At 48.5% G+C, this 22,127-nt stretch overlaps 1 protein-coding gene across 2 annotated transcripts in view; it reads right to left on the bottom strand.

Annotated features, from left to right (window-relative positions):
• Window positions 1–7,120: 7,120 nt before the first annotated feature.
• The window catches only part of SLC35F3 (solute carrier family 35 member F3), a 166,860-nt gene continuing 151,853 nt past the window's right edge, over window positions 7,121–22,127 (bottom strand). For both annotated transcript variants that reach the window (XM_033055944.1, XM_033055945.2), the window contains 4 exons: window positions 17,223–17,348; window positions 14,678–14,870; window positions 13,051–13,140; window positions 7,121–8,798 (listed from right to left, as the gene is read on the bottom strand). In XM_033055944.1, coding sequence (XP_032911835.1) covers window positions 8,554–8,798; window positions 13,051–13,140; window positions 14,678–14,870; window positions 17,223–17,348 — 654 coding nt within the window. In that variant the 3' untranslated portion in view covers window positions 7,121–8,553. The remainder of the gene's footprint in view (window positions 8,799–13,050; window positions 13,141–14,677; window positions 14,871–17,222; window positions 17,349–22,127) is intronic.

Raw genomic sequence — 22,127 nt, 5'->3', positions numbered from 1 at the left:
CGAGGCTGCTGTCAGCTGTCAGCCTGCCTTGAGCTGCCTCTTTTCTCCAGCACGTGGAAATTATTCTGGCTGGAGGTGGTGGGCATTCTTTCCTGGTCCTCCTTGCAGGTGGCTCCTTCATCTTAGTACATGAAAGCTATTTTAGGGGAGGGCCAAAGATTTGCACTTCTTCAGCAGAGCCCGTTGTAAACCAGCCAGATATGGAGGGGATTTTGTTTGTTGAAATGCCCAACCATCCCTTTGGAAGGGACACTCTTTAGAGCAATGTGAATGTGTACTGCTGCTGCACGTAACACATACATAACACACATATAGAACACATGCTGTCTGCGCTGCCTATTTGTTTAATTGTCTTCTGTTTGCCACACTATGATAGGTAAGACATAGAAATGCAGTCATACAGTTTCTAATAATAAAACCAGGGGTTTAAGGTGAGTTAAAGTTACTGCAAAAAAATAGAATTTCACTTGGTTTAATGTTGCAAAAAATTATTGTAGAAGTAAATTTGCATTGTAGCTTACTTAGGACACTTTTGCACTCAGGCTTTTGCAAAGCAAGGTTTTACAAGCATGAATATTGAAAAGAAAATTAATGTTAAGTCTTGAGACCGGAACATGTGATAATGGAATGTAGTACTAGGAAATGCCAGTTGTGTTTTAGATTTCAAAATTTATGATGTGTGTAAAGTTGTTTAGTTACTGCATTTATGAAACAGAGGGGATAATGTGATTATATATAATTAATCACAAAGCCCAAATAGCACATCTGGGATATTTGTGATAAATAGTTTATTCTTTAATGACCTGTAGCCTGAAAAGTACTCACTGGAGACAATTGTAAATAACACTGTGTAATGGATATTAAGGAAATTTAGTGATATGGTTTTAGAAAGTGAATGAATAAAAAAATACACAGATTCAGATAATAAATTTTTAATGGCAATACTTCCATTTGGTTAAACTGCTGTCTATAGGAGGTGGAGGCTTTTTGTTGTTAGTTGGCCAATTTTAAGTATTTATCTTTTGTCTTTTATTTTTGGAAATATGCCTAGGAAGTAATGAACAGGATATTTATAGTAATAGGCAGAGGCTAATGTTCTAGAAAGATGGGAGAAAAAAAATTCAGATTTGTTAGGTGTGCTGTGGCACAGTTAAGGCCTTTAAATTACATTTCCATTTAGCAGTTAGTGAGATAGATATTAAAGAAAGAGATGCCAGTTTCCCACTGAAACTCTTGCCAGCAGTATGTTAAAGTGAGTCATGTGGTGTTTATGCAGTGGTTTCAGCTCTCAAGCTCTTTTGTGCCTGTTCTTGCTAATTGGGATAGGGAATTGTGTGTGCTTTACCTTCCTGTTAATGCGTAAGAGCTCACTCCTCACCTACAGCCTTACTAACCCCATATTTAATTGAAATTTGCCCAGCAGATTCTTCATTTGTAACTGTAATGATTTCTCCTTTTACTTTGGAAGCAGTTAGCATGTTACAGGTGTCCTCACAACACCAATAATAGAAGCAATCCTTTGTGTACTGTGCTTATACCAGGAGTTCAGTTAATTTGTTTTCCTTTCATTGAAATATTCTGATGTATGATCCTTATCCATGACAGATTTTCAGGGAACTGAATTTAAAAATTAGTTCTTCAAGCAATACAGCCCTGTGTCTAACTATTTATTTTGTCGGAAATAATAAAGAAATCTTGCCTGAGGTAGCCTGGGGCATTTTCTTCTGTTGTGGAATAACAAGAATTTTTAAAATACGATTTAAAAATATGTAGTTCAAGAAAACCATATATTAGGATTCTTTCCCTCCTTCCCATTTTCCTTCTAAAATGTCCATTAAGGATATAACTCTGACTCCTGTAGCCATACAGTGTTCCTTGCTATGCTTGGTGAAAGAAAATAATTATAAAAAAGCAAAATCATTATAATGATTAATTGTACCTGGTTTTATTATTAAAAAGGAGTAATTTAAGCAAAGAAGCCTCATGAACTGCATACAGTGATCTTAGATTGGAAACATTTAAAGAAGTATATACTGTACTTTCTGTGACATTATGCAAAGCACTCCTCTTCATTATTTCATAAAGACTTCACTCTGTGTTTTACTTTTATGAATTTCTTTTTAACAATAACGTTTAGCAAAAAATTTAGGTTTATGTATGAATAAAGAAAGAGGAGGGTATGAGGAGAAAGAAAACTGTAGCTTGTGTTGGGTGGTCTTTGAGTGGTGATTATGGTAGAGAAAAAGCCCAAAACCTGGAGGTTTTGGATTCTTTTAGGGTGATGAAGTAATTTACATTATTTTAGGCACTTGTTTTTAATGCCAGAATTCCATTTTTCTTCACTTGTTAGAAAGAAAGAAAACAGAAAAAGGAGTATTTTGGAAAAAGCAGGTGATGGTGGGAAGACTGACTAATTCTCACTCTTCTGTTGGCTGCTGCTTAGCAATTCTCCAAGCCAATCAAGGATGAGACAAGTTTGCTTTGCAGCAATGTTGATGCTCAGCTTTTAGCAAGAAAGTTAGATGGGAAACTGGAAATCTGCCTGTTCTACAAGCAGACTTCAGTTTTCAAAGCTATGTAACTAGAAAACTCATCTTTTGAGTTTAACTGGATGTCTTCAAATTCCTTTGACATGTTATGTACTAAAGAAAGGAAGTGATTCCTAATTCTCTCTAAGACTGAAGCATATCCTAAAATTGTGTATAAAATACCCGTTTGCATTCTTGCATTCAGGTATTGTGTTTAATAACTCATCAGCTGCACCAATTACCTTATGTACCCTATAAACATTGTCTGAAATGTAGGTGTACTGTACCAGATGGGGCTGCTTACACACGCACAAAGGCAGTACCGTTCTCAAACATGGGATTTGTTGCCATCAAATATCAAGATCAATCTTCTTAGCAGCCAAGTTAGCAAGTGACATTCCTTTGACCAAATCCAAAATCACACAACGAAAGAGTGATGCTTTGTGTACAAGTCAGGAAGGCATTTAAAATGTATAATTGGTCAAAAATCACCAGGAGATCGTTATGCAGCTTACTCTGCTTTCTAGCCTGCAGTCATTAAAAACTTGGCAGCTTCAGAAGCCAAAGGGCAGGGAGACCTATTGCTGGGAGACCAGAAAGCTACATTCTCTGGCCCATAATATATGCTTGTAGCCAGGAAAGATAAGTTCACATTTTATAAGTATTTACAAATCCTGCTGCTTGTAACTCACAGGAATCCAGGTCTTAATTCAAGAATCTTCCAAATGTCTGTGTCAGTAGTGGGTATGTGCAGAAGCTGGAGTTCTGGTGTAAATATTCTGTGGAAGGTAGGCAAAAAAGCCTTAAGGAAAGGCAAAATGTTGCTCAAGTCTCAGTCTCTCAGTCGTCTTGTCCTTTCATTTCCTTGTCCTTAAAAGGAGTCTGAAGGCTGGATGACTTTCTGCTGACTTGTCTTGGCTCTTTTCTTTGTGCTAATCAGAAATGCTACACTTAGATTCTTGAAGTATTTTTAATGACGCTTCTTACCAAAGAAATTAAGCTACTGTGTATAAAAGGGCATTTTCTTGTGGCTTAATAACTGAGTAGTGTGGCAGAAAATATCAGGAAAAAATTATTGCTGTTCAAAAGGAGAGAGATTACCAAAGGAGCTGTGCTGAGGCCAGTCTTCTTGTTCACTGATCTGTCAAATGATTGGTGAAAAAAACCCTTTACTGATAATACTTTTTCACTAATTCAAGAGACTAACACTGAGAAGGGATCTGTCACTGTCATGTAGCCAAACAGCAAAATAGCTTTTTGATTGCTGTTGTTCCCAATCAATGCCCTGATGGCTATCTTGAGGTGTTAGGAGGACTGAACCTAGAAAAGGAGGGAAACTTGTGGATAAAGAGCTGGAAAATTAGATTTCTCTTCTGACGGGATCATCTGCTTCAGCAGTAGGATAAAATAACTGTCTCCAGGTCATTGGAAAAATTGCATACAAGAGGTTCCTAAGTACATGTGAGCTTCACAACCTCTGTTGTTTAAGCCTTTTCCAGAATTGTGACTCTTCTTAGAAGTTCCACTCTTCACTTCTGAAAGGTTGTTTGCATCCTAGTGTATCTGTAAAGTACACAGATAAATACTAATTGCCACCTTCTTTAAAATGATCTTATGCATGTATGAAGATCCCTCTAACACAGTTTCAGGTAGAAAAGTATAAGGTTTATTATTTTCAGAAACATTAGTCTAAGGTGCTGATCCTGTCCTTAAGAGTTTGATTTCCCCATAGAAGATTTTTAGGCTACAGGTCATAAGATCTTTATGCTCTTTTTCTTACTTCCTTTTTAATGTTCAGGACTTCTGCATAAGGTGCAGATTATTATGGAAATGCCCCAGAACATGCCAGCTAAAGAAGAGAATCTCATTCCTTCTCTTTAAATAATTATGAGGTACTTAAACTCATCCACCAAAATCTGTTTCTGCAGGCAGTTTCTGCAGAGAGAGTTTGCATGAGGACTGGGCTATGGAAGAAGCTTCTCAGCCTTGGCCTTTACTAAGGAATAGCTCAGGTTTGGAGGCCTTGGAGGCTCCATCCTTTTTGCAGGGGACATGGAGCCAAACTCGCTGTAGTTTATGGCTTTACAGCATGTGCACAGACTCCATTTCTTCAAACTGGAGTCATTGCAATGGACAGGTGGTCATCTTGCTCTGGAAGGTGTTTCACAAAAGGCATTTATTTCTGATTCTATCCTCTGCTCTCCTGTGCTTCTGCTTCACATGGGCTACATTGTTTCTGGCTGCTTTTCTTTCCCCCTTCCTTGAAGAAATGCCCAGTCCCAGGCTGCTGTCTGAGCCCACACAGCCAAGGCAAGGTGGCTGGTGCTATTCCTAGGGCTTCTGGAGGGCTGGAGAATCTACATCCTATTCAGTGAAGAGAAGGGCGTTTCCATGTGTTTCAGTTGTGCACATCTGTGAGTTTTTTTGGAATATGATCCAGAACTATGCAAATCCATCTAGGCTTTCGTGTTCACTCAGTGCACAGGGAAGCCTTCACTCCTCTGTTTGTTTTTGGGCCTGCAGACACCATGGCAGATGGGTTTTTGACCAGAGATGATGTCACCCTGGTCATGTTGCCTTCTCTATAAGTTGAAAATACAGTATCTTTAGTAAGTCTGACCAGCTCAGTATTGCACTGGCTTTGTTTTAGACCACTCTGGAGAGCTGGGAATGGGAGATTTGTTCTCACAGGGAACATCAATTCAGTCCCAGAATTTGGTGATCTACAGGTCCTGCTAGCCTACCCTGAGCTCCAAAATTAAGTTACATACTGGTTCCAGTGTCTTCTGTTCATCTGTTGATCACTGTGGTTGGATTTCTGCCCTTCGTGGCTGTTTTCTGAAACTACTGGTAGAATACAGCCATTCTAGACAGAAGATCAGGAAAAGCTTTTAAAAATAAGCCCATTTCTGCCCCATGTGCTGATAAAAGGCTCATGCAGTCACTGTGGGGAGTTGCAATAAAAAATTATTATAAAGGTAGCATCAGGAGACAACAGGACTAGGACAAAAGCACACAAGGCAGGAGGAGGACTGCTGTGCCCACTCGCTGCTGTATTGTGCAGCAGTGAAAGTCAGCAGCTGCAATGAGGCCTGGTGATGCCATCTGCTTTTCTGAGATTTTTTTTTTCTCAGCTTGCTGGTATAACAAGCCCACTGGATTGTTATTGGACACTTTGAGGGCTAAGCTGAGGCAGAAAGTTGCCAGTCGAGGTCAGCCCTCAAGCAAGGGTGCACACTTGTGGCTGGCAGAACTCTGTGAGGGCACAACCATAAGGCAGGAGACAGCTTCAGAGACACCTAAAGAAGCCTCACGCTGGAGGGACCTGCAGTTCTGCCTAAGGAGGGGGTTCAAGGTGGCCAATGGTGGGCTACAAGTGCTAATTCCAGGCTTGTGTGGCTCTGTGCTGCAGAGCAGGTACAGCCCTGCAGGGTATTGTGGGGTCCATAGGGGCAGATGCACTAGCAGTGCCTTGAGATGCAGCTGTGATTGCTTTGATGAGTGTCTCTCCCTTCTGATCACTTTGGCCATTATATTAACCATTTAATCTGGTTAATATGGCTAGCTCAGAATTTCTTCACATGGGTAAATCCAGTTTGCACAGTTCTCACTCAGGAGAGAGATGGTTTATAAAGTGCTGTTTGAAATCCCAGCTCTTGCATGTGTTAAGCCTGTTCTCAGGAAAGATGAGCCAACAGAAGCAATGACTTAGTTGTATTTGGTAAATCACAGGTTTACTAATGCTGCTATCCACTCTGGTGCATTAATTCCCCTTCAATCCACACTGAATGCTAAAAAACCTGCTTCCCTTTTGTTTAAAATCACACATTAGTTGCAGTTTTTTACAATGGCATTTGGAGCCTTCTGAATACTATGGACAGCATCAAACACACAATAAAAGAACATGCCACTTTCTGGGACTATGGAAAATGGAAGGACTGCTTATATATTCTTCTCCAGTCTTGCTCAGAGAGGAGGCTTGGGAAGGATGACATCCTCAAGGATGACAAAATTATTTGTCCTAAGATGGAATAAACTTGAATCTGGGAGTTTTGAGCTCAAGTCTCTGTGTGTGCTCTTCAATGCAGTTATTGGAGTTGTACCTGTGCTCCTATCTTGTGCCTTTACCCTCCTCTTCCCAAAGAAATAGATATAAAAATTCAGGAGTGTTATCTCTGCTAGCAAGTCTTTAGTGTCTGGTCATCAAGCAATATGGTCAGAACAAGCATACAGCCTGGACTAGGGCCTGGTTTTTAATGTACAAATTCATGTTCCGCACACGGCCCTAAATACCTGCTGGCATATGCACGTATGCCTGCTCACTGATGAATGCAAAGATCAATTTTTCCTTTGGTCTACTTCTGCTGGGTATCTTTCCTGACTGATGCCTAACAGCATCCCTTTGGATGGATTTGTCCAGGAGTGTAGAGCAGACTTTGCAGTCTAGCTAGTCAGACTAGCAGTGCCTTGAGATGCAGCCTTGATTGCTTTCATGAGCGTGTCTCTCCCTTCTGGTCACTTTGGCTAAATAACACCCACAGCAGAAATGCAATAAGGGTTCAATCAAGAGAAGGAAAAGCATAGACTGAGGCTGAGTTTAAATTTTTTTATTATTTAGCTTTGCCAAACAGATAATGGAATCTGAAGTTGATTTGCTAAAATGTTTTGAAGTGGATGCCACCCCTGCCTGAGACAAAGAGGACCTCAGTGGCAGCAGGGACCTTAGGCTATGGCAGCAGTTCAAAAGAACACTTTTAATTTTGTATGCAACAATGTAAACTTCAAAAATAGTAAACTATAACCTTTCCCCCCCCCTTTTTACATAGCATGTGATCTATCACAGATAGAAATTTAATGGCGAACCAAAATCGCATAAGTAAACATCCTGGTGCTTACAAGGTTCATAAAAAGTGTTACATTTGATGTAAATATCTTACATTTTTAACTCTTAACACTCACAATTATGGAGTAAAAGCAACTGGCGATTCACCCCCTTAGTCCATGCTCTCAGACTGTACATCAGCAACCACGCTCTTGCCAGCCCCTTGGATCGTTTTCGGTCGGATTGTCCCACACATGGCCAAGATTTCCCCTTCCTCACATTGGCATTAATCAAGCGCAGCTCCACACAGGGGTAAAACCTGTGAAGTGAGAAGAGAACCAGGTCTCCTGCGCTCGAACTCGCAGTCCCCTGGGCCCCACGCTCCCACAGAAGCCACGGCGTGTACAGGAGGCACGTCCTGATGTCGGTGGGAATTTGGGGTCCTTTGGGGCCACAGACCTGAGCCCTGCCTTTGCAAGTGCCTCGCAGCAGGACCTGGTTCTGCGTGGATAAAGACAAGAGTTCTGTAAAAGGCACTGGATTTCTCTTGCATGATTTTAAATGTGGACTACAGTCATATGCAGAATAAGGAGATTTGGGCTCTAGACTGCTTTCTCTCTATGCTTTAGTGCAAGCATTTTTTGCGCTTGAATTTTCCCTGTTTGCAGCGCAACATGCGCTCTTCTACATAGAGTGATTTCTAAATCTTCCTTCCACTCTTCCCCTCATCTTTCTGTCCCCAAAAAGATTACCCTTTTTTTTTTTTTTGCTCCTTGAAAACTTTCAAAGTACAGCTCTGGTCAAAAATAAACATGTGATGTAGCATAGCATTTGTTTCTTTTAAATCACAGTGTGCAATGCATCATTCAGTACCTAATGTTCAAAATGTCTGCCCTGCTTTTCATGAAAGTCATTCTTTAAAATAACCTATGCAAATATATTTTGACTATATATTACATTCATTTAAAAAGAGAAGAGAGGTTCTTGGTTTGCAGTTTTTTTCAGTGTACTACTTAAGTGAAAGGTCAGATGTGAAAAAAGTACAAGCAAACTGGACATGCCAAGACTCGATGCTTTAGATGGTGATCATATCAAAACTGTACAGGTATGTACACCATGTTGGACAGGTGTGCTTCTTCCCAAGAAAAGACCTTTGCATCATCATATATAATGTTAACCACAAAGTTTTGGTAAAAAGAGCATTTAATGAGCAAAGGACGACATGGAAGGGCGAGTTCTCCGACTTTTATTAGGCAGTCCTGAAGCAATGTCTCCATTTCCCTCGGGAATTTCTTCCTTCTTCCGGACTTTGAGACGTGTGAGGAGCTTTATTACCCAGACATCCCATTCCTCTGGCAAGAGCAACAGGAGGAAGCCCAGGCCAATAATGATGATGGCGATTACTCGAACACTATTGAAGACGATTTCACTTGTGTAGTGATCAACAACTGTGTGGGATATTGAACAGGTGTTATTCCATGGGAAAAGGCATTAGGACAGCATCCCCTTCCCTCCCCCTCACCTCCCCAGCTCTGGGGGCTGGCTGTGGCAGGAGAACATGGCCATGGAGGCAATGATGGCAGAGGCACTATTTCCTGCTGGTTGAGCACACAGCAGGGTATGACCACCAACAGCGCAGGAACTCCTGCTGAGGTGCAGGGACACAGGGAAAGGGCCATTTCCTTTCCCTGCACAGCAGCTCCTGATTGCAAATTTTTCTTGTCACCCTGAGTGCCCTGTGAAGTAAGAAACCCTGCTTGGGCTGAGCCATCCACATACTCTGGAGGGATCATGCCTTTTGGTAGCCAAATCTGCCAGAGCCGTGCCCAGCTTGTGTGCACTTAGTCAGCATGAAGCTGGGAGCTGCCACCTGCACTGTGGCACCAGCTGAGCTTTAGGAGCTGCTTTAGGTTGGGATTGTGTCTGCACTCCCCTGCCCAACTCTCTGAGACTTTGCAGTCTCCTGATTTTCACTAAACTTCAGAAAAACTGTCAGAGAAACATACCAGGCCATGTCCAAAATTGAATTGCCCAGTGTTCTTAATAAACACCCGCAATGTTACAGTAATTTCACAACTATAAGGCGCACCGGACTATAAGGCGCACCCCCCCGGATTCGGCAAAATTTGCAACTTTGTAGATCAGATAAGGCGCACCGGTCTATAAGGCGCACTTTTTTTTTGCAGTGAGGCCCCGCCCCCAGCTCACCCCGTGGGGTTGCTGGCCGAGGCCCCGCCTCCACCCGGCAGCCATTGGCCCCCGGGGCCGCCTCCACCCGGTAGGGGCGGTGCCGCGAGCCACCGAGCCACCCTGGACCCGGCAGCCATGGGCCCCCGGGACTGCTTCCACCTGAGAAGGGGGGTGCCGCGGCCCCCCAGCCCGCATTCACGCGGCAGCCATGGCTCCCCAGGACTGCCTGGACCCAGGAACGGGGCTGCTGCCGGCCCCCTAGCCTGCCTTCATCCGGCAGCCATGGGCTCCCGCGGCTGCCTGGAGCCAGGAGCGGGGTTGCCGTGGCCCTCCTAGCCCACATTCACGCGGCAGCCATGGCTCCCCAGGACTGCCTGGACCCAGGAACGGGGCTGCTGCCGGCTCCCTAGCCTGCCTTCATCCGGCAGCCATGGGCTCCCGCGGCTGCCTGGAGCCAGGAGCGGGGTTGCCGTGGCCCTCCTAGCCCACATTCACGCGGCAGCCATGGCTCCCCAGGACTGCCTGGACCCAGGAACGGGGCTGCTGCCGGCTCCCTAGCCTGCCTTCATCCGGCAGCCATGGGCTCCCGCGGCTGCCTGGAGCCAGGAGCGGGGTTGCCGTGGCCCTCCTAGCCCACATTCACGCGGCAGCCATGGCTCCCCAGGACTGCCTGGACCCAGGAACGGGGCTGCTGCCGGCTCCCTAGCCTGCCTTCATCCGGCAGCCATGGGCTCCCGCGGCTGCCTGGAGCCAGGAGCGGGGTTGCCGTGGCCCTCCTAGCCCACATTCACGCGGCAGCCATGGCTCCCCAGGACTGCCTGGACCCAGGAACGGGGCTGCTGCCGGCTCCCTAGCCTGCCTTCATCCGGCAGCCATGGGCTCCCGCGGCTGCCTGGAGCCAGGAGCGGGGTTGCCGTGGCCCTCCTAGCCCACATTCACGCGGCAGCCATGGCTCCCCAGGACTGCCTGGAACCAGGAACGGGGCTGCTGCCGGCTCCCTAGCCTGCCTTCATCCGGCAGCCATGGGCTCCCGCGGCTGCCTGGAGCCAGGAGCGGGGTTGCCGTGGCCCTCCTAGCCCACATTCACGCGGCAGCCATGGCTCCCCAGGACTGCCTGGACCCAGGAACGGGGCTGCTGCCGGCTCCCTAGCCTGCCTTCATCCGGCAGCCATGGGCTCCCGCGGCTGCCTGGAGCCAGGAGCGGGGTTGCCGTGGCCCTCCTAGCCCACATTCACGCGGCAGCCATGGCTCCCCAGGACTGCCTGGACCCAGGAACGGGGCTGCTGCCGGCTCCCTAGCCTGCCTTCATCCGGCAGCCATGGGCTCCCGCGGCTGCCTGGAGCCAGGAGCGGGGTTGCCGTGGCCCTCCTAGCCCACATTCACGCGGCAGCCATGGCTCCCCAGGACTGCCTGGACCCAGGAACGGGGCTGCTGCCGGCTCCCTAGCCTGCCTTCATCCGGCAGCCATGGGCTCCCGCGGCTGCCTGGAGCCAGGAGCGGGGTTGCCGTGGGCTTCCTAGCCCACATTCACGCGGCAGCCGTGGGCTCCTGGGACTGCTTCCACCCGGGAATGGGGGTGCCGCGGCCCCCCTTGCCCACATTCACCCGGCAGCCGTGGGCTCCCGGGACTGCCTGGACCCGGGAAGGCGGGTGCCGCGGCCCCCCTTGCCCTCATTCACCCGGCAGCCATGGGCTCTTGGGACTGCTTCCACCCGGGAATGGGGGTGCCGCGGCCCCCCTTGCCCACATTCACCCGGCAGCCGTGGGCTCCCGGGACTGCCTGGACCCGGGAAGGCGGGTGCCGCGGCCCCCCTTGCCCTCATTCACCCGGCAGCCATGGGCTCCTGGGACTGCCTGGACCCGGGAAGGCGGGTGCCGCGGCCCCCCTTCCCCTCATTCACCCGGCAGCCATGGGCTCCTGGGACTGCTTCCACCCGGGAATGGGGGTGCCGCGGCCCCCCTTGCCCACATTCACCCGGCAGCCGTGGGCTCCCGGGACTGCCTGGACCCGGGAATTGGGGTGCCGCGGCCCCCCTTGCCCTCATTCACCCGGCAGCCATGGGCTCCTGGGACTGCCTGGACCCGGGAAGGCGGGTGCCGCGGCCCCCCTTCCCCTCATTCACCCGGCAGCCATGGGCTCCTGGGACTGCTTCCACCCGGGAATGGGGGTGCCGCGGCCCCCCTTGCCCACATTCACCCGGCAGCCGTGGGCTCCCGGGACTGCCTGGACCCGGGAAGGCGGGTGCCGCGGCCCCCCTTGCCCTCATTCACCCGGCAGCCATGGGCTCCTGGGACTGCCTGGACCCGGGAAGGCGGGTGCCGCGGCCCCCCTTGCCCTCATTCACCCGGCAGCCATGGGCTCCTGGGACTGCTTCCACCCGGGAATGGGGGTGCCGCGGCCCCCCTTGCCCACATTCACCCGGCAGCCATGGGCTCCCGAGACTGCCTGGACCCGGGAAGGCGGGTGCCGCGGCCCCCCTTGCCCTCATTCACCCGGCAGCCATGGGCTCCTGGGACTGCTTCCACCCGGGAATGGGGGTGCCGCGGCCCCCCTTGCCCTCATTCACCCGGCAGCCATGGGCTCCTGGGACTGCCTGGACCCGGGAATGGGGGTGCCGCGGCCCCCCTTGCCCTCATTCACCCGGCAGCCATGGGCTCCTGGGACTGCTTCCACCCGGGAATGGGGGTGCCGCGGCCCCCCTTGCCCACATTCACCTGGCAGCCATGGGCTCCCGAGACTGCCTGGACCCGGGAAGGCGGGTGCCGCGGCCTCCCTAGCCCACATTCACCCGGCAGCCATGAGGCCCCAGGACTGCCTGGACCGGAGAGGGGCGGTGCCTTGGTCCCCCTGGCCCGCCTCCACCCGGCAGGGGCAGTGTCGCGGGCCTCCGGGCCCGCCCCCAGCCGGCTGCAGTGGCACTTCCGGCTCCCCCCACGGCTCTCAGCTCACACTTCCGGTTTGGCAAATTTCGCCGCTTTGTACATCAGATAAGGCGCACCGGACTATAAGGCGCACTTCCGGGTTCGAGGGAAAATTTTAGTCAAAAGGGTGCGCCTTATAGTCGTGAAATTACTGTATTTACCAAGCCAAGCAGAGTTATAGTACATCTGAAGTATACATCTGCTCTAAAATGTAAGCTATTTTATTTGTTTGAATTTAGTGTTAAGCCTGCCTTGAAGAAATCATTAAGAACTGATTTCTACTTTATCCATGGGTTTTTATTCCAGCCTAGAGATGAATGTCTTCAAATCTACTGTATTTTTCAGTATGCAGGCTTCTTCGGACAGTAATTTAGAAACCAGTTTTGGGGATTATGAATATTCATGTAATATTAGACAGTACATATTTAAAGCATAAATAATAAATTTTTAATCAGTGTCATCTCTGTAAGTCTTTGAGAGAAGGTGCAAAGCATATTTAATAAATCTATTTTCTTTTTTCCCTGATCTGTATTTGAAAGGCCACCAATTTAATGTATTCATTAAGATGCAAAAGACAGAAAATCTTACCTGCATTCACTGGGACACTCAGTACAATCCCAAGAGAAATCAAGGTGGGGTAGGTAATAGCAATCCCAAAATTTAGTAGAATATTGAATGCTGATGAAGGAAAGAAAAATTTCTTTTAGTACAGTGAAATTAGGCAGAAGAATGTCACTTGAAACACTTACGCTTTATTACTCTATTTGTTGTTCAAATAAACGGTACATCAGCTTCTCTTGTTTTTCATGAACATACCAGAGGACAAAACCCTGTGTGCTGCATGTCCACCTGCCTGCCTGAGACATTGCTGTTTCTGGGGAACTCTGTATCCCTCTGGAGTCCAGTGGCAGGATCAGGGTGGGTTTTGGGTACAGTCTGTCTCTCAGTATCATGTGCAGTAATTCCCACTCTTTATACTGATCCAGTGATCCCCTTGGCCCTGATGAAAGACTTAACACTCTTCATCTGGGAGATTTCAGCTGAAAAGGAGGTTCTATCTGGGTGCTTTTTTGTAGAAAAGCTGCCTCCAGTTGCAGGTGGAAGATGCTATAAATCTAACCCCCTTCCAGGCAGGAACTTGCTAAATATCATTTCATACTATGAAATTACAGCATCATTACTATGGAATGATTATACTATCATCCCATTGTAATACCATACGCAGTTTGTGGGGTGTTTCATGACAAATTAATTGCTTTGGATCAAATTCACCCTTGTTTTAAGGTGATCAGCTTTAACAGAGACAGGAGAGCCTTGCCAATACTGAGCTGGTTGGGAGCTGTGGCTTTGACTGTCTTCCAGTAGTACCCATGTATTGCACACGCCAGGGATTGCTTGCCAAGTTCTGCAGCACTTTCTTACAGACACCCTCCTCTGAGTCCACTGTAAGTAACTTCTGAAGTTGTGATTGTTCAGGATAAAAGGAACTGGGACTCAAGAAGGGTAGAGAAGAGATATTTCCAGTAGAAATTAATGTTTTAGAAGAGAAGATTCCACAATCCAGTTTAGGGACCAACTGTGGTAGCAAGTCAACATATCTAGTTTAACAGTGAACAACATTATGTTTCTGGTAACCTTTAAAAATTAGATTGGCATCCCTCCCCACTGGGTTCCTTTGGTGGCACAGCAGTGGCAGCAGAAGAGAGGACTGCCATCTATCAAAATTTCCATCACTGTGCAACTCTACATTTTCAAAAGTTTCCTCCTCTTTAGGAGCAGCAATTAGCTATTACTGCAGGCAGCAGAGGCACTGGAATCTGGCCTTGACTGGCCTGGCATAACCTCCTTGCTATGGGGATGCTGATGAGCCTCAGATAATGCCTTCCCAGCAGGGCTGCTTCCACCACAGCACAGGCAGGTGCTGCCTGTCTCTGTCACACAGAGTTCATGAGTAGGAGTTAGATCAAGCTTTACAGTTTGGTCTTACAGCACATTCTAAAGAGAGCCACTAAAGACAGTGTTTTGGTGTAGTAATAACAGCAGAAGTGAGGTCTATATTGCCTCTAGGAATGAGCCCTTTTATAATACCTCAAGCTAATAATTAAGTTGAGAAAAAAATAGCTCCATATGGGAGAGGCTTGCAGTTTCCACCAGCGGCCAGTTTCTGGCACCCTCCTCCACCCCAAGCAGTGTTAGAGCCCTCCCTTCTACTCACTCAATAAGAGAATTGAAAATCCGCAGAGGTTTCCCCAAGGAACGATGTCAAAAGAGCTCCAGTACTCCACTTTGGTAAAATAAAGGATGACAGGAATACAGGTAACGAAGAGGACGTTGAAGACAGCTAACACAGACAGGAATAAGGCAGCTTCTCCAAATTTAGCACTGCCCAAAAGAAGTTTGAATAAAACCTAAAAGAGGAAAACACACGGGTTTAACTCTCTTGCCCCACATCCCTGGAAGGCTGGTGTTCTGTTCTGGCACTTAGATAGTGACGCTTGCCGGACACTTGGGATGGCTGCCTGGGAAACTGTGGTGAGCAGCTTGTGTGGCCCAGACTTCAGCCTTCTAGACCCCCTGGAACACAGGCAGGGGTAGCTGCCAACTGAGTCCATGCAGAAAGGGGATTCAGCACCTTTGTCCGTGCATATCCTGAAAGGAAAGGTCTCTAACTTAGACTCTTCAGTCTTTTTTCTGCACCTCCAGAAAACTTGACATTAAGAAGACTGTGGAGCAGAGCAGAGGAGGAGATGAAGCAATCTAGATGAAGAATCTCCCTGCATGAGACATCACTGGTCCAGGCGTTTGGCTGCCACCTGAGTCATGCTGTGGTGGTGAGCAAGCACAGTCCAAGCTGGCTGGCTGTCCTTCCACCTTCTCCCTGGGAACTCACCTCCAGGAGGCAGATAGCAGAGCAGCAGCCCCACAGGCCAGAGCGCAGATGCAGCCTGGGCAATGAGACTGCAGGGAGGGATTAAAAAACCCTTAGTCTTTTAGTGGGAGAAGGGAAAAAAGACAGCAGAAATGAAGGATGTGAGCAGCCCATCTGTGGCCGGGGACTGCCTGTGGACAGGTCTTGTCTGGAATCTGCACTGGTTTTCACCACAGAGCTGCAGAGATTCTGTTGGATACCATGGTCTGGGAGCAGTTTTCCTCTGCTACTGGTTACAGACCAGCACAGCCAAGGGACTCTGACTTAGTAGTTTGTGCAGCACTGGCAGTCTCCCTCACCAGCATCCGTTCTCTCTTTTGCCTACACAGAGCAGGCAAGTCTGCAGGGCTGCCGTGCTAGCAGGGCTCTGCCAATTCCCACCATCCCACAGCCATCACTGGCCAGTGCAGCTATGCTGCTGCCCTGCATTATGGAGCAAAATGTCCCAAAAGCCACTTACTCCTCATTTGCCACCTGGGGATAGCCTGTTGTGTTGCTCCTAGCAGGGCCACCTCGACCCATCCTCCTTCCCCAGATACACAGTGGCTCTGCTGCCATGGTGAGATCTGTCTGCCTGCAGATCTGCCTGCCCCTTTGGCACACACATGGCTGATGGAAACTGAGCCAGACTGTGGAAAGCAAGAGCAGGGTGGCAGCAGCAGTTGCAGTGGCATGTGTTGCACAACAAGCTGCAGAGCTTCATGTGTCCTGGCATGCAGAGCACTCTGCAGAGTAACACCCTGCTGGCACTGCCACCACCACCCTCCTGCGCACAGGCTCTGGTGAAGCAGCCCTGAGACTCCCATTCCCAGAAAGAGTAGCAGTGTCACGGGAAAGGGAACACAGCTAGGCTCTAGCCTTTAATTTTCTCTGTTTCGTTGGGCCATGTCTCTGGTCCTGCAAGGAAATGCTCTATTAGAGGAATGAGCTGTATGAAACTTCATAATCTTCCTAATGTAAGATATTGTCTGATCTGAAAAAGCGAGTGGCAAGCATTGCAGCACTGTGCTGAGGGGCACAGGCAGAGGCTTCTCAGTTTGGCAAGTCTCCCTGGACTGCTGGTGTTAGGGCTGCAGGGCTCTTCTGGCCAATTCCTGCTAAATGACTGCTACAGTGCAATTCATTAGACGAGATGAAGCTGTCTACACCTCCTCCTAAGCTACACATCTGAGCCAGAGTGGGCAAGCCCCACTCTACAAATGCTAATTCCTCATCACTGCAGACTGTGACTCTGAGCACTATGAGCAGCACAGAGGCAGGTGCCCAGAAGTGTCTCAGGCTGAGTGAAATGGCTCTGCTCAGCAGAGAAGGCTGCATCTTACATGTAGTGCAGCTTATGCAGCTGCTCAGGATGAGATCTTGATTAATACACATGTGCTTTGCATTTTAAGGGTGTGATTTCTTCCATGATAAGCAATGCTTTAAGCCCAAAACAGGCAACATACGCTACTGAAGGAGGACTGGCAAGGGGAGGTAACAAAGTGACTTGGAAAAGCTAAATCTCTGCAGGGTGCTTCCAAAAGGAGTGCTCAAATCCAGAATCTATGGAAAAAGCAGCCTCATTTTTCATGAAGGTGGGACATCTGCAAATTCTCCCCCTGGTGGAGGAGCACTGGAGAAGACTATTCCAAGGAAATAGGAGTTTCTATCCTAAGTGAGAGCAGACATCAAAGCACCTGAACTTCTGAATGCAGTGCTGTGGAGCCAGTGTGTTTATGGCAGAGCTCTCGAAGAAGAGCACATGACACTGAACTGCACAGAGGTTTGCAAGTAAGACAGGAAGAGCCAAAGTGAGTGACGAGGGGGACAGACATCCTTCAGGTGTGCTTACCTTGTAGAGAGCAGACATTGAGGCAGAGCCCACCACCAGGGCTATCCCAATAACAGAGTGGCTGTGAAACCCATCGGCATACGTCATCATAACTATCCCTGCAATAGCAAATATAGCAGCCACGATCTGGTTGGAGACAAAGAAAGAAAGAAAGTGTTACTAGACAACCCCCACGATGGAGAAATAGGCAGGCAGATTTACATGCGAGTGCAGTACTTCTGCATCATCTGCTTGTGTAGAAAATGGTAGCAAGCCCGGGCCAATACCCAGGGAGCAGATGCTGCCTGCCCTCGTGGTTTCCCTGGCTGCAGAGAAGCTGCAGGCAGAGATGCAAAGGAGTGGCTGCTTCAGGCGTGTGCAACAGGCCAGACTGCAGGGCCCAGTGCCTCTGACTGAGCTGAAGTGGGGATTTAATCTCTGTCACTGAGCTTCCCCATCAGTGGGTCCCTGCAGCCTGTGCGTGACAATAATACATAAATAATAATTCCTTGGAGCTTGCAGTAAAGGTTTTGAGTCCTGTTGAAGTTTTGGAGGAAAAAGGTTGTAGAAATAAACAGGGGAATAAAATTAATGCAACTTTCAGTCTAGACGAGTCATTTCAGAGAGTAGGAGGATTTTTTTTTCAGTCAGCTACCCACACTGCAATGCCTGAGGGGTATCTTGCAAACAGAGGGAGCATTCACAAAGACAGGCGATGTGCTGCCCCAATTTACCAGGGTCAGCAAGAAACCTCTGGCTCTCGGGGAGTGTCCTGCCAGATACCTTCAGCCTCTCAGGGTGTTAATTCTGGGGTGAATAGGGCTTTCTGTATGCTCATGCTTCCTGGCTCTGCTGGGCTGTGAGGGATGTCCTGCTTTACACCACATGCCTTTTGGCTGCACAGTCACGGTGATGCCTCCAAGGATACTGGAACATTAGTTTATTTTGATTCACAGATGGGTCAGTGCCAGCCAACTGTCCCCTCCCCCAGGACCAGACTGGGGTTTTAAGCCCCCATCCACAGGCTGCATCTGCCTACATATTCATGAGCCTCCTCTCATCTTCCCTGCTTCCCACCAGAGATACTGGGGCTGCTGTGAAGATGCAGGGGGGAAAGTCTGTGTGCTGAGCCCTGCTGCTGCCTGATCAGCAAGATGTGGTGAGGTAGCCTCTTTACCAGCTGCAGGTCCCAACATCAGCAGCACCAGCAACCTTTTCCCTGGGCTGAGCTGGGGCTGGTGCCAGGAGACACCCATAAACCAGACAGTCATCCAGCAGATCTTTCCTGTGCACTGACATTAACACCTTCCATTTCCCCTAACACAACAATGGCCCATTTTTGCAAACAAAACCTTATCCATTTCTCCACAGGTGTTGCTGTATAATGGCAGGGTGACATAAGACAGAGTGCTGATTTATGACTTGATCAGGGTGGAGCCCAGTACAAACTGCAAAGGCTGGGAATACATGCTGCACATTTGGAGAGGTTCAGATACAGCATCTTTGCTTGCAGCCCTGTTGGCATCTGGTCTCTCCATGCACAGCATTTCTAAAGTGAAGTTTTATGGTGGTGTAGCTGGTCCCTATGGTCCAGGACAGGCTTTTTCCAAGGCAAGTAGAGAACCCTCTCTGCATGGCTCTACAGCAGTGTGGGGCCGTTCTCTCACCAGTGTGCTGCTGCTGTCAAATAAAAATTCAAACACTCTGTGGCTTCAGAGGCACAAGAAGAAAGGTAATTGGATGAGACTAGCATGAGGCAGGTACAGAATAAGGAAAAAAGAGGTTTGCCTTCACCCAACACATAATGAAGTGAAGGAAAGCTTTGCTGCTGCACCCTGTGGATGTGAAATTTTACAAGGATAAACCCATGGAAAAAAAAATTCCATCACAACTACTAACTATAGAAATACTGTTTCCATCTCAGGAAGTCCTTGAGCCTTAAATTGTTGGAGGCTGGAAAGTCTCATGAGGAAATATCATTACAGGCTTTTCCTATTTAGACAGATTTTTCTAGGTGCCCACTAAAGGCAGCTGCAGCAGGCAGGCTTCTGGGGCAGAGGCACCTTTGCTCTGACTCACTATGGCTCTTTGGAGAGCTGCAAGGTACCTGGCTCAGGCTTTAGCTGGAAGATGGCAACTGTGTACCTTCCTTCAACATCACCTGTGCTACAGGTGAGTTGACAAAGAGTGGAAGATGCAGCATTTTCTGAAGCATCTGCTCCAGGTGTGGCTATCCTCCTGTGAGCTGTATGGGGCTTTTCCAGCCTTCACTGGAGGGCTGAGGAGAACCTCAACTACCTTCCAGCCTGTGGCATCCAGATGGCACCTGCAGGTGCATTGGCAGAGGAAGGCTGCCTCCACCCCTGCAGGCAGCTGTGATGCCTTTGCACTGGAAACTTGGGGGGTGCATGCATGAGCTGCAGAATGAAAAGTCTCCAGCTTTGCTTTCAACATCAGGAGCTGATCAGCTTCAGAACACCTTCCAAGAGACCATATCTCTAGAGTTTGAGATTTGATAGGATATGTATTTCCAAGTCCCACAGGCAGATGTGCTTGTCTGTATGTTATATACACAGGAGGCACTTACAGGTGATGGCTCTCTTGGATCCTGAGCTGTTTTATTCACTGTAGCATGGAGGGAAACACCAAAGTCAAAGATCAAAGCAAATAAATGAAGTCTGCAAACAGTTCTGCTGGGGCAGAGGAGGTCCTTGTCTATTCTATCAAGCGTGTCACAAGTGTCAGATGAGTCTTGGCCTCACTTCACAGTCTCCTGTTGACCTGCCAGGGGTGTTACATACACATTCTCTGAAAGCCTTTCAGCCTCTATCAAGCACGTTGCTAGTGGCGGTGACAGGCTGCTCACACACCACAGTGCCCACAGATGTCACAGCACTGCAGGGTTTGCAGAGGCAGTGCTTCAGGCACCGACAGCTTCATTATGTGTGTGTCTTTGACAGCTCACAGCCAAGTCAGTCGTTCTCTGGGCACAGCGAAGGGCAAGGGGGAAAAGCTCAACTTCATTACAGGAGATGAGGACACTTAGAAGTACCTGAATGGCAAGGATGGGAACTTATAATTGCTCTTACATTTAAATTCCAGCTAAATGTTGATTTATGTGCTTATAGAGCTAGTACCTGCACTACTGAAGGCCAGCTAGGATACTTGTACTTGCTTTAACCCCACTGAGTGGCTGCCTTTCTCACCTTGCCTCTGTCAGTGGGCGTGAACAGGGATGCCCAAATGTGCAGTGAGAGCTTTGCTGTGACACTATCCATCCTGCTGCACTGGTGTGGAGATGGAGCAGGACTGGGGGAAGGCACTCTTTCCCCCTGCAGCCTTTTCTGCCAAATACCCTCTCAAAAGGTGCTTTTAAGAGGGTCAGCAGCTCTGACATAGGGTCATCTGCTTTGGGGCCTGGCTGTGTGGTGGCTGCAGCCCCTAAGTCACTCCCAGTGAAGACCTAGCAGCTGTCTTTCCTCCTGGTAGCCAGTCCCAGGAAGAAGGTGATGTGTTTGGGTAATCCTGAGGCTATCCACCAGCAGTGACACTCCTGCCTGTTGTTTTTCACATGGACTGTACAGAAAAGAGAAGAAGGAGGGAAGAAGATTATTCTCTACAAAGAGAATTTCCATGCTATGTCCCTCTGCAGACAAGAGTGCACCATCACTCCCATTATGCCACACAAAGCTGCGTAGTAGAACTACTGTGCTGCCATGTGCCCTTCCAACCCCCAAGGACAACCTCTCATATTGCCACAGGTCAGGATGCCAAAACTGCTTAAGAGCAAATAGCCCAGTCTGTCTGCAAACCCCTTCTCCCTGCATCCGGGTCCCTTGCTGGCCTGTCACCTGGGAAGGAGACAGCTGTGTTCCTTCTTGGATTCAGGAGACAGCTCATTCCTTCTCAGGGAGCCCCCCTGCCACAATTTCACCAATGCCAGGTTCCACAGGGAGGGGCTGGAACACATGGCAGGAGTATCCCACAGCCACCACTGCCCTGGCCCTGTTCTGCTTCTCTGCTTCACTGCTGCTTTCCCAAAGTAGTGCAGATAGGAAACAAAAGACAGCTGGACATGGCTGGGACCACCACTTGGGTCTGCTTCTCTGCTCCTTCCAGTCCTTCTGCCCCTTTGAGAAGGGAGGCATACAGAATAGGATTCTTCTCCCAGTGCTGTCCCTTGCCATGGCACAAGACAACCTGCCCAAGAAGCTGCTGGAAAATCCCTGACTATCCTGGCTCTTCCCTTACAGCCATGCACTCAGGAGAGCCCAAGAAGCCCCTCTACTGCAGCATGTATGTGCCTGTGTGGGTATCCCTACACACACAGGTTGGCTTCTTTCCCTCCACACCACAGCCATATCCTATGGTGAGAGATGGCACATTCAGAATGAGGAGCAAGCTGCAGGTGCAGACTGCAGTGGTCACCCCTCCATACGCCTTCTCTCCTGGTGTCCTACCAATGCTACAGCTGACAGTGCCACAAGAGAGATGAAGACACAAAAATACCTTTTTAAATTTTCATTTACCAAAATGGCTAGCACATCCATCTTTGATAACAATGAGACTTCCCTAGCTCCAAGATCATTTCAGGATGCCCTTGATTCTGCACTCAAAAATCACAGTTAATTTGTTTTTAGGGTACGGCTACTTGGGCAGAGCAGTGGGCAGACACCAGCTGGCCATGCTGAGCTTTTGGCAGATACATTTTGCAACCATCCCCTGAGCAGCCTCTTGGCTGCCACCACTGAAAGGCTGGCCAAGCTCTCCTGCCAAATTTTCCTGCCAGAGAGGAATACTTCCTGAAAAGTTAACTCTCAGCTACTCCATGCCACAACCTCTTATTTGCAATACCAGCCTGGGTAGGCAAGCAGGGAGTTCCTCAAGTAATGGGCAGAAGACAGGAATAATTACAGTTATTGCTGT

This window comes from Catharus ustulatus, chromosome 3, assembly GCF_009819885.2.
Source record: "Catharus ustulatus isolate bCatUst1 chromosome 3, bCatUst1.pri.v2, whole genome shotgun sequence".
Classification (NCBI taxonomy): Eukaryota; Metazoa; Chordata; class Aves; order Passeriformes; family Turdidae; genus Catharus; species Catharus ustulatus.
The sequence above is the reverse complement of the archived record's forward strand: the minus strand, read 5'-3'. Positions and strand labels throughout refer to the sequence as shown.